The sequence below is a fragment of the Sorex araneus genome, chromosome 4 (genome assembly GCF_027595985.1).
Source record: "Sorex araneus isolate mSorAra2 chromosome 4, mSorAra2.pri, whole genome shotgun sequence".
Classification (NCBI taxonomy): Eukaryota; Metazoa; Chordata; class Mammalia; order Eulipotyphla; family Soricidae; genus Sorex; species Sorex araneus.
This window is the reverse complement of record NC_073305.1, coordinates 113,265,965-113,283,819: the sequence shown is the minus strand read 5'-3', so window position 1 is coordinate 113,283,819 and position 17,855 is coordinate 113,265,965. Positions and strand designations below refer to the sequence as shown.

The 17,855-nt window shown below is 39.0% G+C and overlaps 1 protein-coding gene across 1 annotated transcript in view; it reads left to right on the top strand.

Moving 5' to 3' along the window:
* The window catches only part of LOC101541859 (40S ribosomal protein S16-like), a 118,979-nt gene extending 104,450 nt beyond the window's left edge, over window positions 1-14,529 (top strand). The window contains exon 2 of the mRNA XM_055136711.1: window positions 13,995-14,529. Within this exon, the coding sequence (XP_054992686.1) occupies window positions 13,995-14,468 (474 nt within the window). The 3' untranslated portion in view covers window positions 14,469-14,529. The remainder of the gene's footprint in view (window positions 1-13,994) is intronic.
* Window positions 14,530-17,855: the final 3,326 nt, after the last annotated feature.

Below are 17,855 nucleotides of genomic sequence, written 5' to 3'. Positions count from 1 at the left end.
GAAGGAGAGTCCCATTCTCCCCACATCCACACCAACACCGATTGTTTTCGTTCTTTTGGATGTGTGCCAGTCTCTGTGGTGTGAGATGATATCTCATTGTTGTTTTGATCTGCATCTCCCTGACGATTAGTGATGAAGAGCATTTTTCATGTGCCTTTTGGCCATTTGGATTTCTTCTTTGAGAAAGTTTTTGCTCATTTTATCGCTCCATTTTCTGATGGAATTGGATGTTTTCTTGTAGAGTTCAACCAGTGACTTGTGTATCCTTGATATTAACCCATTATCAGAAGGATTTTGAGTGATTGTCCTTTCCCATTCTGTAAACTGTTTTTGTATTCTGGTCAGTGTTTCTTTTGAGGTGCAGAAGCTTCTTAGTTTAAGATAGTCCCATTTGTTTATCTCTGTTTCTACTAACTTGGGCAGTGGCATTTCATCTTTGAACATACCTTTAGCTTCAACATTGCAGAGGGTTTTGTTAACCTTGTCTTCAATGTACCTTATGGATTCTGGTTGGGGTCTTTAATCCATTTTGATCCGACTTTTGTGCATGGTGTTAGGTAGAGGTCTGAGCCCATTTTTTGCATATAACTGTCCAATTTTGCCAGCACCATTTGTTTAAAGAGGCTTTCCTTGCTCCACTTTATATTTCCTACTCCCTTATCAAAGACTAAATGACCAGATATTTGAGGGTGTGTTTAAAGATATTCAACCCTGCTCCATTGGTTTGTGGGGCTGTCTTTGTTCCAATACCATGCTGTTTTAATTATTACTCCTTTGTAGTACAGTTTGAGGCTGGGAAAGTTAATACCTTTCATCTTTATTTTCCCAAGAATTGCTTTAGCTATTCGTGGGCACTTGTTTTTCCATATGAATTTCAGGAGTGTTTGATCAATTTTTTTTGAAGAATGTCATGGGTACTCTTATAGGGATCACATTGAATTTGTATAATGTTTTGGGGAATATTGCCATTTTGACAATGTTAATTCTCCCAATCCATGATCAGGGGATGTGTTTCCATTTCCTCGTGTCCTCTTTTATGTCTTTTTGGGTTTTTTTTTTGCTTTTTTGTTCACACCCAGCATTGCTCAGGGGTTACTCCTAGCTCTGCACTCAGGAATGACTCCTGGCGGTGCTTGGGGGACTATATGGGATGCTGGGGATTGAACCCAGGTCAGCCATGTGCAAGGCAAATGCCCTACCCACTGTACTATCACTTCGGCCCACTCTTCTATTTTTCAAAGTAACATTTTGCAGTTTTCTTTGTACAGGTTCTTTACCTCTTTAGTTAAGCTGATTCCAAGATACTTGATTTTCCTTTTTTTTTTATTTATTCTAGTGTTCATTTTTTTAATTTATTTATTTTATTGAATCACCCTGTGGAAAGTTGCAAAGTTTTCAGGCTATGTCTTAGTTATACAATGCTTGAACACCCGTCCCTTCACCAGTGCACATATTCCACCACCAAAAACCCCAGTATACTTCCCACCTCCCCACCCCCCACCCCACCTGCATAGCTGATAAGTTTCACTTCACTTTCTCTTTACCTTGATTACATTTCATATTTCAACACAAAACTCACTATTGTTGTTGGAGTTTTCCCCAAAAAACACAGCCCTGCTGAAAAGGAAGCATTTGACAGTTTTCCATTGCTGAGAATGAAGAGATATGAAGTTTGGGATTTCTGTATTTTAGCATTTTAGTAACTAAGTCCAGGGAGATTTATGTTAGAAATTGCATCTTTCCCTTCCTGAGGCAGCATGGGGATATGGCTAGTTCACAGTCTAGAGACATTTCTGCAAGCAGCTGCTGGTACCAAAAGTAGTCTAGCTGGCCTCTGGATCATGGTCAACAGCCGCAGAGCCACCTGGGTCACATCTCAGCAGAGAGCGCGCCAGTATCGCCCCTGTCTCGAGACCACGCACGCATCCTGCTGTTGCAAGTTCATACCTCTTTTTTCTTTTTTTTTTTCCCTTTCCACGTCTCCAAGTTCATACCTCCTTAATGGTCCTTATAAAATGGTGGACGCCATGCCCTCTTTTCTGGAAAAGGGAAAAAAAGCCAAGAAAGGAAGAAAAGGTACTTGATTTTCTGAGGCATGATTGTGAATGGGATTACTTCTTTTTTTATATCACTTTCTTCTCTCTCATTATTTGTGTATAGGAAAGCCATGGACTTTTGCGTATTGATTTTATAGCCTGTGACATTACTATACGAGTCTATTGTTTTTACAAGTTTCTTGGTAGAGGCTTTAGGGTTCTCTAAATACAATATCACGTCATGTGTTGGAACAATAGCACAACAGGTAGGGCATTTGCCTTGCACGTGGCCAATCCAAGTTCAATTCTTCCGCCCATCTCGGAGAGCCAGGCAAGCTACCAAGAGTATCTTGCACGCATGGCAGAGCCAGTGGCATATTCGATATGCCAAAAGCAGTAACAACAAGTCTCACAATGGAGATGTTACTGGTGTCCGCTTGAGCAATTCGATGAGCAATGGTATGACAATGACAGTGACAGTCATTTGCAAATATTGGGAGCTTGATTTCTTCCTTTCCTATCTGGATATCTTAGTATCTTTTCCTTGCCTAACTGTTATGGGAAGTACTTCAAGTACTATATTGAATAGAAGTGGTGAGAGTGGGCAACCTTATCTTGTCCCTGATCTTAGGAGAAAGCCTTTTATTTTTTTCCCATTGAGGATAGTGCTTGCCATAGGCTTGTGGTAGATGGCTTTGACTATATTGAGGAAAGTTCCTTCAATTCCCATTTTGGCGAGAGTTTTCATCATAAATGGTCACTGGATCTTGTCAAATGCTTTCTCTGCATCTATTGATATTATCATATGGTTTTTATCTTATCCTTTATTGACACGGTAGATTATATTGATTGACTTGTGAATGTTAAACCATCCTAGCATCCATGGACCGAATCCAAGGTGGTCGTGGTGTATGATCTTTTTGATGATTTGTTGGATTCTATTTGCTAATATTTTGTTGAGGAGCCTTACATTCATGTTCATCAGGAATATCAGCCTGTAATTTTCTTTTTATTGTGGTGTCTCTGTTTGTTTTTGGTAGTAGGGTGATATGTGCCTCATAGAAATTGTTTGACAGTGTTTCTGTTTCTTCAATTTTTGGAAAAGCTTGAAAAGAACTGGCAGTAGTTCCTCTTTAAATGTTTGGAAGAATTCACTAGTGGATCCATCTGGACATGGGCTTTTGTTTTTTGGAAAACTTTTGATTACTATTTTAATTTCTTTGATAGTAATGGGTCTGTTCAGGTATTCCAAATCTTCTTGGCTCAGCCTTTGGAGGTTATAGGAATCCAGAAATTAATCCATTTCTCCTAGGCTCACTTGTCTAATGGTATACATTTTCAAAGTAATCTCTGTTGATCTTTTGAATTTCTTTGGTATCTGTTGTGATGTTCCCCTTTTCATTTCTGATTCGGTTTATTAGGTGAACCTATTATTTGATTGCTAATTTTGCAAAAAATAGAGGTTAGGCTTGAAAATTAATTTTTATGGGAATGTCAGAGGCAGTGTATAACTTCATTCTTTCTTTTTAGCATTGCTATTCAGAAATCCAAACTGGATGCTGCCAGATCCCTTTAACTGTGGAGCTGGATAGGACCAGAGTTCATACAGTATTGTGCTGAAAGGCATAAGATCATCTCCCAGTGTAACTATTTCTTACAAATTGCTGCCATGCTTTTGTGCATCATTACGATCTGACAGAGAGTTCCCCAGGAGAATTTTAGCAAAGTGGAAAAAATTCAAGTCAAGTTTCTGAATGACTGCACATAGCATGGCAGCAGCAGCCGGAAGAGGATGCATGCAGTTTGTGGTCAGTCAGGAAGCTGATAGTTCTATGCACCCATACATGGTTTCCCCCACCGCATGTTTCCTGGAGTTTGTTCATAAACTTTCTCTCTGATGTCTTGAAGATAATCCAGTAACTGTATTTATCTTCTCCTGATAATCCTTCTTCTAATATTGGTGTAATTAGCTATTCCATACACAGTTATATCAGTGTTTTGTTTTGGTTTTTTTTGTTTTTGCTTTTTTTGGGAGGGGGTCACACCCGGCGGTGCTCAGGGATTACTCCTGGCTCTGCATTCAGAAATCACCCCTGGCGGTGCTCAAGGGACCATATGGGATGCTGGGAATTGAACCCGGGTCGGCTGCATGCAAGGCAAACGCCCTACCCGCTGTGCTATGGCTCCAGCCCCAGTTATATCAGTGTTTTTGACTGATTTTTTTACTAACATATCTCTTATAGATGAATACGATTGTAAAATTTAAGAAGGACAAAATAGTAATTTACCTATAAATTCAGAGTAGTGTTGTTTAGAATCTTTAAACTCAGGTAAACCTAATGTCTAATCTTCAATAGCTCACAGATGATTAAGTGAGAGTCTCATAAAGCCCCTTATATAAATTAAAGCCAACTTATTCATTTCTACAGAATTCTTCCAGAGCAGAGTCTAGAATAGTGCTTGACTGAGTAATTGTGTGAAAGAGCATATATAATACAAAATAAGTAATGTCACCCTGTTATTCCAATGTCCTAGTACAATATCAGGTGCAGTTTCTCAGTTGAAAAGAGACTCAGTTAAAAAGAGCTCTTAGATTATAATTTAACCTAGCCAAGTTGACACACTTAAAATATCATAATATACCATTTAATCTAAGTGATTTATTGCACAATTAAAAATTAAAATTCTATTAATTATTTTCCTTATGACAATAAAATTAAATCATATGTAATCTTCAGCTGAATTATTAGAACTATCAATAATCAATTGAGTGTAACTTTGAGTTCTAGCATATTGCTGCTGGGACAATTCAAAACAGTCTTAACACTAATGTGTCACAATATTTTGCCATTCTCTGAGTGTGATAACAGCTCACTCTTTGAACCCCCTAGTGGAAGCAAAAACTTTCACTGAAAGTGAAAAATGAAGAAAATTCTTTTTTACCAGTACAAATGGCAAAAGGGACTTTGATCCCCAGGATTGCTTATGTTCCCCCATCCATACACTGCCACTGGACTCAGAGGCAGAAATAAGCCCTGAGAATATATTAATAGCTGCATGTGGTCCCAACTCTTATCCAGCTCCCTGCCTCAGCACCACCACCACAAACAACAACTTAGATGTTGTAGAAAGTCCTTCAAATAAAATACCATCTTTAGTGGTCAGAGAAATAGTACACCAAGTAAGCCTGACACAGGTTCCATTCACAGCATCCTCCAAGTTCCATCAGGTCCTCCAAGTTCCATCAGGAGTGATCTGTGAGCACAGAATCAGAAGTAAGCCCTGAGCATAGTACCCAATGCCCGCCCCTCAATAAATAAATAAATAAATAAATAAATAAATAAATAAATAAATAACACAGCACTCCAAAAATCACCTTTCAAGTTTTTTCCCACATCATTGATTAAATTGCAAAGATTTTTCTGAAGGGAGTTATCCCAGGCCTATGGAACACACAATTTCTGTGGGCAAAGGCTGATTCAGAAATCACCCCTGGCGGTGCTCAAGGGACCATATGGGATGCTGGGAATTGAACCATATTCCCAGCATATGTGAGAAGGTGAACTCACAATTTGAAACTTTCTTTCCAAGGAAAACAGAAGAAAACCCAATGTGGTAAGGAATTTTCACCATGATAAGAAATTTGATCTTTAGATCTCCAAGGACTACGGGTAAATTCATCTGACAGTCACTAAAAAATAAATGAGCTAAATATTTGTAGTCATGAGACTCGTTATATTTGTGAAGACTGTCAGAAGAGAGCCCCAAGCAGTGTCAGAAGCACCATCAGGTAAGACCCAAAACCAACCAAACCTAAAAGCATATCCAAAATAATAGTATATTTTTATCAGATGAGGCTGACACCCAAGAACAGTAGATACAAGGGCCAGGAGGATTGCCCCATAGCTGGAAGACTGCTTCATGAGCAGAGGAGAGAAGGCAGATGGAATAGAGAAGGGATCACTAAGAAAATGATGACTGGAGGAATATGTCAGGATGGGAGATGCATGCCGAAAGTAGATAATGGGCCAAATGATGACCTCTCAATGTCTGTGTTCAAGCTATAATGCCCAAAAGTAGAGTGAGTATATGGGGAATATTGTCTGCCATGGAGACAGGGGGAGGGTAGGAAAGAGGGGTATACCAGGGATATTGGTCGTGAGGAATGTGCACTGGTGGAAGGATGGGTGTTTGATCATTGTGTGATTATAACTCGGACATGAAAGCTTGTAACTATATCTCACGGTGAATCAATAAAAAATTTTTAAAAAGTACATTTTTATCCACTCAAATATAAGTACCAGGAATATAAAAGGAGAGAAAAACTTCAAATTCCTAATATTAATAGCTCAATTACGATTACTATTTGATCATTTGACTTGGGGGCCACCCCCACCTGTGCTCAGGGCTTACTCCTGGCTCTGTACTCAGGGAGCACTCCTGTTGGAGCTTGAAAGACTATATGCGGCACAGGGATTTAACCCTGGTTAGTCATGTGAAAGGCAAATACCTGGCCTGTCAGCACTCAACAATTAATTTTTACTTAAGCCCACAGTTATAATTTTCCTAGCATCTGATGTGGCCTCACTACTTATCCATGAACCCATACATCAACCATGATATCCTGTTGTTGAAGATTGCTGTCATTCAGGAAGGAAGCTGAAATTGTGTCATTTATGATACTCTAATTCTCAACAGTCACATATCTTAGAACTGTATTATATCTACTTAAATATTTTAAAATATTATATTCAATTTTCTGCTTAAATATTTTTAAATATTATCTTCAAACCCACACAGAGTATTAAAAATCGTTTACTAATATGAAAGTATTTCAACAACATGATGCTGAATATAAAAAGCAGATGGCATATCAGCATGTATAATGTAAACCTTCCAGTAGAAAACGATCTCTCTATGAATCCAGAAAGGCATATGGTAGTTCTCAAAGAGATCTGGAAAATATCCATCAAATTTTTTTATAGCCATCATTCCTTGTGTGAGATTCTCAGAGAATTGTCTTTATTTTTATGCCTATTGAATGAGTTTGAATTTTTATAAAGAGAAAAATTAAATGAAGAACTAAATGAAGTCCTAACTTAAGATTTATTTTTAACTATCATATTTGGAATTGGGCCATCTCTTAAAACAGAGTACTTAGTTTAAGAGATCATAGTTTATCATATAGCACTTAATATTTTTCAAGAAGATTTAAGGTCTTAGTGGAAGTTGGACTACCTGGTGTTCTTGAGTTTCAGAGATATTCTAAAACTTCCAGTACTTACGTGTTGGGGCTGGACTGAGCTACCAGGGCGAGCCCATGTATACTGTACCGTGCTACGGACAGGAACATAGGGACCCATGAAAATGGGCGAGACTTCTCGTGTGTCCTGACTGGTTTGGATGAAGCTGAACATTTTCCCCCTTCAAGCTGCCTTCAGAAAAATAATTTCAGAATACTGAAAAGAGCAGTTTTTCCTTCTCTCACAGAAGCCTGGCTGGTCTTTGACATGCAGATGGCGTTAGCCAGGCCTGACCTTTGAGATTGTAAATTGTAGATTTCAGGTGCAGGCCCAGCTTTGTCTTTGGGATGTAAATCCAGGTGCCTGTAGAAGGTTTCAGTTTCGGTTTGTATCTTTCCCTTCTCAGTTCTGTATTCTTTTCCCGAGGCTATAGGCCTACCCATACAAGGAAACAATATGTTTCCATTGTCTCAATGTTCTCCCTGTAACATTTTTTTATGCCTTTGGTGACGTCACTATATTGCGCCCTTTAGAGGTACCATGATCAATAAAAGGAGGTCCACGAGGCCCTCTGCCTTTGCTAAGAGCCAGAGCGAGCCTTAGTCCTCCAATCAGTGATTATTTCTTCCGCGTTCCTATCTCAGCGCCTCCGATTGCAGAACGTTCACGCAACACTTACGCTTCTATTTATGCCTGTCTCTGGGAAAGAGATGAAGCAGAAACTACAAATGAACTAAATTTAAAGAAGTAAAGAGAAGATGGGGTCCCCCAAACCTGGAGGATTCAGAAGTATTTGAGTCTTATCTCCAAGCTAATACAAGAACACAGTTCTCCACAACCAAACTTCTTAGCAATATTTCTGCTAGTATATAATTCAGTCTTTGATTAAAATATAAAATTTTCCATCCATTTTCAATAGTAAGTTCTATATACATAATTTAGTTTATAAAGACTGTTCAGTAACAATTAGAGTAAGGCTCTACCCTTGTTTGTCTCTAACAGTAAATCAGACTAAAATCCAGCATTTCTGTAGAAATGACATCATATGACTTATTATTTATATTGATCATGTCAAAATATTAGAACAAACTATATTACTTATATTTCTCCTAATATTATAAAGACAGTATATTTAGACAGATTCTAACCTTTCATTTACTTAGTACCTTCTGTTGGAACTAGACATCAGGATTTCTGTATTTTAGTAATTAAGTCCAGGGAGATTTAAGTTGGAAATTGAATCATTTCCCTTCCTGGGGCAGCATGGAGCAAAAGCTTAATTCACAGTTTGGAGACCTGGCTGCAAGCACTCGCTGGAACCCCAAGTCATATAGCTGGCTCTGGATCCTGCTTGTTCAGCAGCAAAGCGGCTGTGCAAAGGCATGGCCACCCGGGTCGAATCTCGGTGGAGCTCAAGCCGGCACCGGCCCCGGCCGGAGACTCTGTGTTACTCTTTTAAATGTCAGAACTTCCTACCTTCAGAAGCTTCTTTCTACCTTCTCACAACTTCTTCCTCTTGCTCAACCAGATCCTAGTGACCAATCATGTCTGTTATCACCATCCCACTTTAGTTTGCCATCTCTGTAGCTTGCTGGGCTCTCCAAGAAGGGCGAGAAGGGCGGAAGAATCAAATCCAGGTTGGCTGCATGCAAGGCAAATGCCCTACCACTGTGCTATTGCTCCAGCTCAAGACTTAAAGTATTACATATATTTATCATTTCATTGCCTTATCTATAAAAGGAAATGTATTACTATTTTCTGTTACTTATTTCAACCTTCAATAGTAACCTTCTTTTATTCTCTGAGTTTTTATTTTCTGGAATTTTCCTCAGGACTTATGGGAAGATCATCACCATATGATCTAAAATAGCTCTTTTCTTTTTTTCTTTTTAGTTTTGTTGAGGGAGGAGAAGGGTATCTCTGGCATTATTTAGAATTTACTTCTGGCTTTGCACTCAGGAATCCTGGCAGGTTCAGGGGACTATAATAGATTCGGGGATTAAATCCAAGTCAGTTTCATGCAAAGCAAGTGCCCTGCCTGCTTTACTATCTCTCCTGTTCCTAAAATTAGCTATTTTCTTACCCTTTTTTGAAGCTCAGTTTATTTTCCTAATAGAGAAAAGAGCTTGAGAGCCACTGTGTTGAAGTGACATCTGTATCTTTATTTCAACAATAAAAATTTGTCCTATTGTGACCAAGCCAAAGAAAAATAATAGACATTTGTCTATACTATTTCCTTATTTAAAACATATCCTTCTCATTAGTGTGTCACATGTGTATTTTATAGAACACTGATACATACAAAATATATGTACAATGAAAAAACAAAACTCATCCATCTTTTTATATCTCAGATAACTATTTTCATTACATTTGATATAACTTTTATCACTTGTACTCCCGTTGATCTTCGATTTGCTCGAGCGGGCACCAGTAACGTCTCCATTTGTTCCTGTCACGTGCTAATGCAGCCCAATGATATCTGCTTGCTCCAGGAACAGGAAGAGCCTCAAATAGTTCATTCAGGGATTTGACGAAGAAATCTGACCATCTAGTTGGTGGGAGGCCACAAGGTCTTCTGACATCCTGTGGAATCTAGTCGGTAACAGCTCTAGTCCAGCGGTTGTCTCTGAATCACATTATATGACCGGCCCATCTGATTTTTGATGCCTTGGCAAACGAGACAGCATCCCTGATTTTTGACCATCAACAGAGGTCAGAACTCCGGATTCCTTTTCTCACTTGAGTGAGACATGATATTCCCAGCATAGCTCTTTAGATTCCTCTTTGGGATACCCTAATAGCATTCTCATCCTGTTTGCATAGGGCCCAGGTCTTTGAGGCATATGATAGTGCAGGAAGAACGGTGGAATCGAAAAGATGTGCCTGGAGTCGGAGGTTCTTTATTCTCTTAACCACTTCTTCGACGCACTTGAATGCATTCCACACTGCTCACTTCTTCCTACACAGTTCTGGCACCAAGTCATTCCTCATGTTGATTTCTCGACCCAGGTACACATAGCTGCTGCATTCGGAGATGTTCGTTCCATTGAGAGCAAATGGAGCTTCAGGGACCAGTTCATTTTTCATGAACATAGTCTTGTTGAGATTCAACTGCAATCTGACTTTCCCGCACTTGTGGTCGAAGTTGGCCAGCATTTGTACCACTTGGCTAATGTTTGGTGTTATTAGAACGATGTCATCAGCAAAGTGGAGGTGGTGCAATTGCCGACCGCCTATCTCCACTCCCATTCCTTCCCATTCCAGTCATCCCATGATCTTCTCGAGGGCGGCACTGAAGAGTTTTGGTGAAATGGTATCACCATGCTGCACCCCTCTCTTTACATCAATGATCACTTCCTCGTAGAATGGTGAGATTCTGGTGGTGAATCCACAACACAGCTAGTGGAGGATTTTGATATACTGAGTTTGAATGCCCTGTTTGGCCAGGGCTTCAATGACCACCTCAGTCTCAACAGAATCGAAGGCCTTTAAGTCAATGAACATCAGACAGAGCGGCATCTTGAACTCTCGCAAAACTTCAATGAGTTTGGTCACTGTGTGGATAAGGTCTATCATGCTGAATCCCCTTCAGAACCCAGCTTGCTTGCATGGTTGTCCTTCATCTAGTGTTCTGCCTATTCTATTCAGGATGACATGAGTGAACAACTTGTAGATGACAGGCAGAGACAGCAGGCAGATTGGGCAATAGTTGCCGATGTCGTGGATGTCTCCCTTTCTTGTACAACAAAACAGTCCTACTGGTTTTCCACTGAGACAGAACCTTGCATTCAGACAGGTAATATGTGAAGATTCGAGCCAGTGTATTGATGAGTACTGGCGGCAGATTCTTCAGGTGTTCGGGTCTGACCTTGTCCCGACCAGGTGCTGTATGCGTCTTTACCAGTGAAATGTCGTGTCAGATTTCAGAAGGGAGAATGTTGGGAACAACATATTCATCCTGCGGAATTTGGTATGTGGGTAGGTGGACATGGCTGTCAAAGAGATCCGAGTAGAAGTCGGGAATAATCCTCTTCATTGCCTTTCTGGAAGATGTGGTTAAATCCACTGGGACGTCGGAGGGCAGTCATCTTGGTATTGTAGTTGGCAAAGGACAGGCGAGCATTGTGAATACTTTTCCTGGCTTCTGCTGCACTGGCCAACACTGCTGCTCTTCTCTCTTTGAGGGCTTCCTTTATCGCATCTCTGCACAGCTTTGTGAGCTCAGACGTTAGCTTGTGGTTGCCTGAGGCTCACGCCAAACTACGTTGACAAATGAGCTCGAGAGTTTCCGAAGACAGGCGTCTGTTTGTGGCTTTCTCACTCTCTGCATTCTTCGCACAGACATGGAGGTGCTGAACCAGTTGATCATATTCCTCGTCGATGTTGTCAAGGATGGCATCTTCCCACATTGCTGCAATAGTGCCAAAGAGCTCCCAGTTTTCATTACATTTGATATACTTAAAATTATTCTTTAAATAAAATTTTTACTTTAATTTTTAAAAAAATCAATATTATATGTTAACAGTGACATGAAATAATGGATAATCTTTGGATTATCTGGATGCTCTTAAACTTAAGGAAGTCTAATTGGAATGTCCTTACCAAACTTTAGGCACAATATCTACGTGCTTACATTGTTGGCTTTATAAGGAAAGAGTTTAGAAGGAAATTCTCAAGAGAAATGACTCTCAAATTTTTGTGTGTACTTGACATGTCTTATATTCAATTGAAGTGCATAATCTATTCAGTGGGTCTGGGGAAAACTGAGAAATCTGCTTTTCTAATAAGCTCATGACCATGCTAAGTAAAGTCACTCATCACATAGAGAAAGATTTCTGTGCATATTGTTTGGGAATCAGACTGAATTCATTGGTTTTTCAATCTTCTTTACATTTGAACCTTCTAAAAATAACAATCAAAGTTCTCTTTGTTTGTTTGTTTGTTTTTTAAATCTTAACCCATACATTCTAATGCATAGAAAAGGTTACAGACTACATCTCTAGACCTAAATACAAAACACAATGATAAATGTGAATGATAAATAATTTACCTTGCCTTTATTCTAATTTAAATGAAAAAAGAAAGCAATAACAGCAAGAACTACAAACCACAAAAGAAAACAAAACAAAAAATTGACAAAAAATAAATGCTGAGCATTCTGTTGGAAGACTGATACCACAGCTGAGAAATTACAAACCAAGCTTCGGTTTTGAAGCACACAGGGATTTGAACTAAATTGAGCCACCTGAACCCAAAATTGGTTTGGAAATCTCATTAGCATGATTTACCCTGTATGATTTCTAAAGCCTCATTTTAAGTTCCTCAATAATCAACTAAGACAAATTTTAGAGTTGACACATATCCCAGCCTGAGTATTGTCACACTGGCTCCCAAGGGTGATTAGTCAGAAAAGAAAAAAGTGTGTATATAGTCTTTGGAAGCATAAGAATTGAGAAAGTAATCACCAGTTTTTCTTAGCATTAGCTTCATTGCTTCAGAGCAGGACAGTTTGCACCCAATTTTAGCTGAAAGGCTATGAACAATCAAAAGCTGAAAGTGTAGGTGATGACATCGCCCTTACTTTAAAATGCCATCAATAACTTCAATTATGTGTTTTTCTCCCACTGTCTGGGCAGTAAATTGGTTAGCTACTGCCTTCATTTCATGAACAACAGAAAATGCACCGAAACTGGTGAAAGGGGATTGTTTTTGTCATGATGTCATGATATATACAAACAGGCATTGGGTGTTTTTCCATACATGGGCCTCTACTTTTGCTGCTTTCTTGTGTGTGATTGTCTCCCACTATGGTGATAACACATGAGAGTTCCATTGAGGAGTTCTCTGCTGTGTTTCATCTTTGTCTCTGTGGGTTATGCTTTCTGATGGGGGTCAACAGGCCAGGCAGGCTCCTTATAAGTATATAAAACCAAATATCATGCTTATATCATTGAATCTAGAGATTTGTGTCTAGACCCTCATCTACTGCCTGACTTGAGAATGCTAATATTTCTTAATATCCCTCAGATGCCTCACCTGTAAGGTGAACTAGTTAGGTAATTAAACAGTTCTGTTTTGAGGATCCATTATGGACCTATGTTATTATGATTTCTAATAATAAATAGTTATTTATGTTATCATTATAACTAATGATAGTTATAACTAGAATTTATTAGATACTATCTGTCAGAAATTATTGTCAGTACCTATGTGTATTGATTCTAATAATTTTTAGTAGACACTTCTTATCCTAATTTTAAAATTTAACATAAGGGTTCTCTGAACCCTTATGTTCAGAGAGGCTGACTTATTCAAAATCACACAATTCATAAGAAGAGATATGATCTTAATCTAGAAACAGACCTCAGAACTTAAACTCTTAACTGCTGCACTCAATTTCTTCAAGTTGATAGTTACATTTATCATTCTCTGACCATTTTATAGGACTGTGAAAAAAGTTTCAGTTATATTAAAAAAAATATCCTAACCATAATTATTAGATAATATCAGTCAAGTTGAGCAAGAAAAGAGGGAGGATTCAGCAAGGTCTTCAATAAAGTTCCTTGATAAACTTGCTCTTGTTTATCAACTCTCTGCTTTTTCACTTAAATTCTCCTATTCCAGTTGCTTTTGACCTCATGAAAACTCTCCTTTTGCACCCCTATCATGCTCTTCTTTTAAAATAAAAGGTTTTCCGCTTTTCCGGTTCTAGCACCGCGCGGTGAGGAGCTCTCGTCTACACTCGCTGCCGTCTAAGGGGCCGCTGCAGTCCGTGCAGGTCTTCGGACGCAAGAAGACAGCCACGGCCGTGGCGCACTGCAAACGGGGCAATGGCCTCATCAAAGTGAACGGGCGTCCCTTGGAAATGATCGAGCCGCGCACGCTGCAGTACAAGCTTCTGGAGCCTGTTCTGCTGCTGGGCAAGGAGCGGTTCGCCGGTGTGGACATCCGAGTCCGGGTGAAGGGTGGTGGTCATGTGGCTCAGATTTACGCTATCCGCCAGTCCATCTCCAAAGCGCTGGTTGCCTACTATCAGAAATATGTGGATGAGGCCTCCAAAAAGGAGATCAAAGACATCCTCATCCTGTATGACTGGACCCTGCTGGTAGCTGATCCCCGGCGCTGCGAATCCAAGAAGTTTGGTGGCCCTGGAGCCCGTGCTCGCTACCAGAAATCCTACCGATGAGCCTGTCATGTGCATTGGGTTCATCTTTATAATAAACGATTGTGGGACTGGAAAAAAATAAAATAAAAGGTTTTCAGACTGTAGCCTTAATATACCAGTAGGCATCCCATATGGTCCCCTGAGAACTGCCAGGACTAAATCCTGAATGCAGAGCCAGGAATAACCCCTGAGAATCACTGGGAGTCACCCAAAAACAAAAATAAAATTAAGTTAAAATAAAATAGTTTTCTAACTCCATTTACTCCCCTTCCTTTATAGCACTTATGCTATGTCACATAAATTTCCTCATCAATTCCTTTGCTCCATTTTCTTTGACTAGACTAGGAGCAAAAAATAAAAATACCTTTGATGAATTCATAACAGGTTGTTGAAGAAAAATTATATATTCTTCCAGATGAGCTTCACTCTTAAATGACAAACTTTTATTTGATCTGAGCCCTTAGTAACAATGGCAAAACTTTTAATCAACTATTCTTCCATTCACTTAAGGGATTATTTAATTTTATTTCTATTTTCTTTTTATTGAATCACTGTGAGATAGCCAGTCATAGAATGTTTCAACATCCATCCCTCTACTAGTATACATCACCAGTGTCAGTGTCCCCAGTTACCTCCTCCCATCCCCCCATTGCCCCCCTCTAGCCTCCCTCCTCTATGGATGGTAGGCATGGCATGCCCCCTCTTCTCTCTGTCTCTCTGTCTCTCTGTCTCTGTCTCTCTGTCTTTCTCTCTCTCTCTCTCTCTCTCTCTCTCTCTCTCTCTCTCTCTCTCTCTCTCTCTCTCTCTCTCTCTCTCCTTTTGGGCATTATGGTTTGCAATACAGATACTTTTGGCACATATCTCCTATCCAGAGTGATCCCCCTTCAAACCATCACTGTCATAATGGTCCCTTCTGTATCCCAACTGCTTTCTCCCCAGCCCCTGAGACAGGCTTTCAACCATGGACCAATCCTCCTGACCCTTGTTTCTACTGTCCTTGGGTGTTAGTCTCACACTATGGTTTTTTATATCCCACAAATGAGTACAGCCATTCTGTGTCTGTCCCTCTCCTTCTGACTTATTTCACTCAGCATGATACTTTCCATGTCCATCCATTTATAAGCAAATTTTACGACTTCATTTTTTTTCTAACAGCTATATAAATGTGCCATGGTTTCTTTAACCAGTTGTCTGTTCTTAGGCACTTGAGTTGTTTACAAATTCTAGCTATTGTGAACAGTGCTACAATGAACATACAAGTTCAGATGTCATTTCTGGTGTGTGTTTTTGCACCTTGGGGGCATATTCTAAGAAGTGGTATTGCTGAGTCATATGGAAGTTCAATTTCTAGCTTTCAGAGGAATTCCCATATTGTTTTCCAAAAAGGCTGGCTCAGTTGGCATTCCCCCAACATGGATGACTCCCTTTCTCCCCACATCCACCCAGGCACTGGTAGTTTTTATTCTTTTTGATGTGTGCCAGTCTCTAAGGTGTAAAGTGATGTCTCATTGTTGTTTTAATTTGCATATCCCTGATGATTAGTGATGCAGAGCATTTTTTCATGTGCCCTTTGATCATTTGTATTTCTTCTTTGAGGAAGTTTCTGTTCATTTCCTTTCCTCATTTCCTGATGGGGTTGAGAGTTTTTTTTATAAAGTTCTACTAGTGCCTTATATATCTTGAATATTAATCCCTTAACTGATGAGTATTGGGTAAATAATTTTTCTCATTCTGTAGGCTGTCTCTACATATTGGACACCATTTCTTTTGAAGTGCAGAAGTTTCTCAGTTTAGTGTAGTCCCATTTGATTAAGCAATCATTTGTATCCACCAGTTCATTTATTTTGCAAACTGTTTACCCCAGTTCAGGGTCATAAGTGGCTGAAGTCTATGCCAGCAGTTCTGGGAGAAACTCTAAAATCTAGTATTTAGACTAGCACAGGCTAATTCACCTAATCTGAACACCTTTGTGCTCTGAGAAAAAATAGGAGTACCAAGAAAATCCACAATGACCAGAAGAGTGTAAAGTTCACACAGTCAACCTGTCAAGGAACAACTTTTTTTTCTTGTGAACATTATAATGAAAAATGCTGAACAAAATGGCATTAGAAGTACAAAGAAGTAATTCTGTTGAGTCTTTTAACTCAATCTCAGGCTTCCTCATGTCTCTTGTCCCTCGGAACAGAACCAAATACATACACACGGAGGTCATTCTGTCAGCTATAGCCCATACTATAAACCAGATTATCCAGTTTCTTGAATATTGGGAGAGGATATGGACTTTTACAAAATTAAACTGTTCACAATTGAAGCTATACTCTTTCCATTGACATCAACTATCACCAATTATTCAGCAGAGTTTGAATAGACCTGCATTCGATTGTTATGTACAATAGATCACAAGTAATAGTCAGAAGTTTGTTTGGCCTTGCCTATGATGAAGACTTCTATTTGCAATGCCAAACAAATTAGACTATTTATTACACAGTGCTTTGATATTTTTCAAAACACAATGATAAATTGATTCAATTTCTTATAAATGGTAGTTAAAAGATAATTATAGACACTTTTAATTTAATAACTCCTTTATGTTCCATCAATATCTCCAAATCCCAGGAATAAAACAAGGGAAAAAATACCACAGCTACTTACCAGAAATAAAATCTAAAGGATTTTGAAAACTAACTGTACTAAATATCTAGTGTTTAGAGAACAAAAATTTAAAGCTATTTTAGATTAATGACAAGGCTCCCTCATTTCAACCATAGCAGAAGGAGCGAAATGAAGAAATGAAAGCGGGGAGGGAGAAAAGGAGAAAAAAATTAAACTTTCTTTGGATTTATAGAACAGCAGGATTCCACCTTTCTTGTATATTATGTCAACCATTGTAAAAAAGAAGAGTTTTTAATTTGTAAGTTCTCATATAATTAAATCGTCCGTATGACATGCAAAACATTGATTAGATATGCCTCTGATCAGTAGAAAGAAACACTGTGGGCAGATGTTTTCAAAATGCAAATAAGGGTAAGCTGAGTGTTGAAGATATTTTCATGATTGCTGCCTTTGTTATATTGCTTCATTGTCCCTCACCCTGGTTGATCTAAAAATACAAAATACCATGAGTGAAAATCAGTTTTCATGGCCAGTTATTTTTTTTAAAAAGTCATCAGAAAAAAAGAGAAAATAAAGCATAGAATTTCTAGACGTTTCACTTCTCCACCTAAGCCATTACACTTGCCTTCCAACATGTATTCCTTTTTTTTTTTTTTTTTTTTTTTTTTTTTTTTTTTTGCTTTTTGGGTCACACCTGGCGATGCACAGGGGTTACTCCTGGCTCTGCACTCAGGAATTACCCCTGGCAGTGCTCAGGGGACCATATGGGATGCTGGGATTCGAACCCGGGTTGGC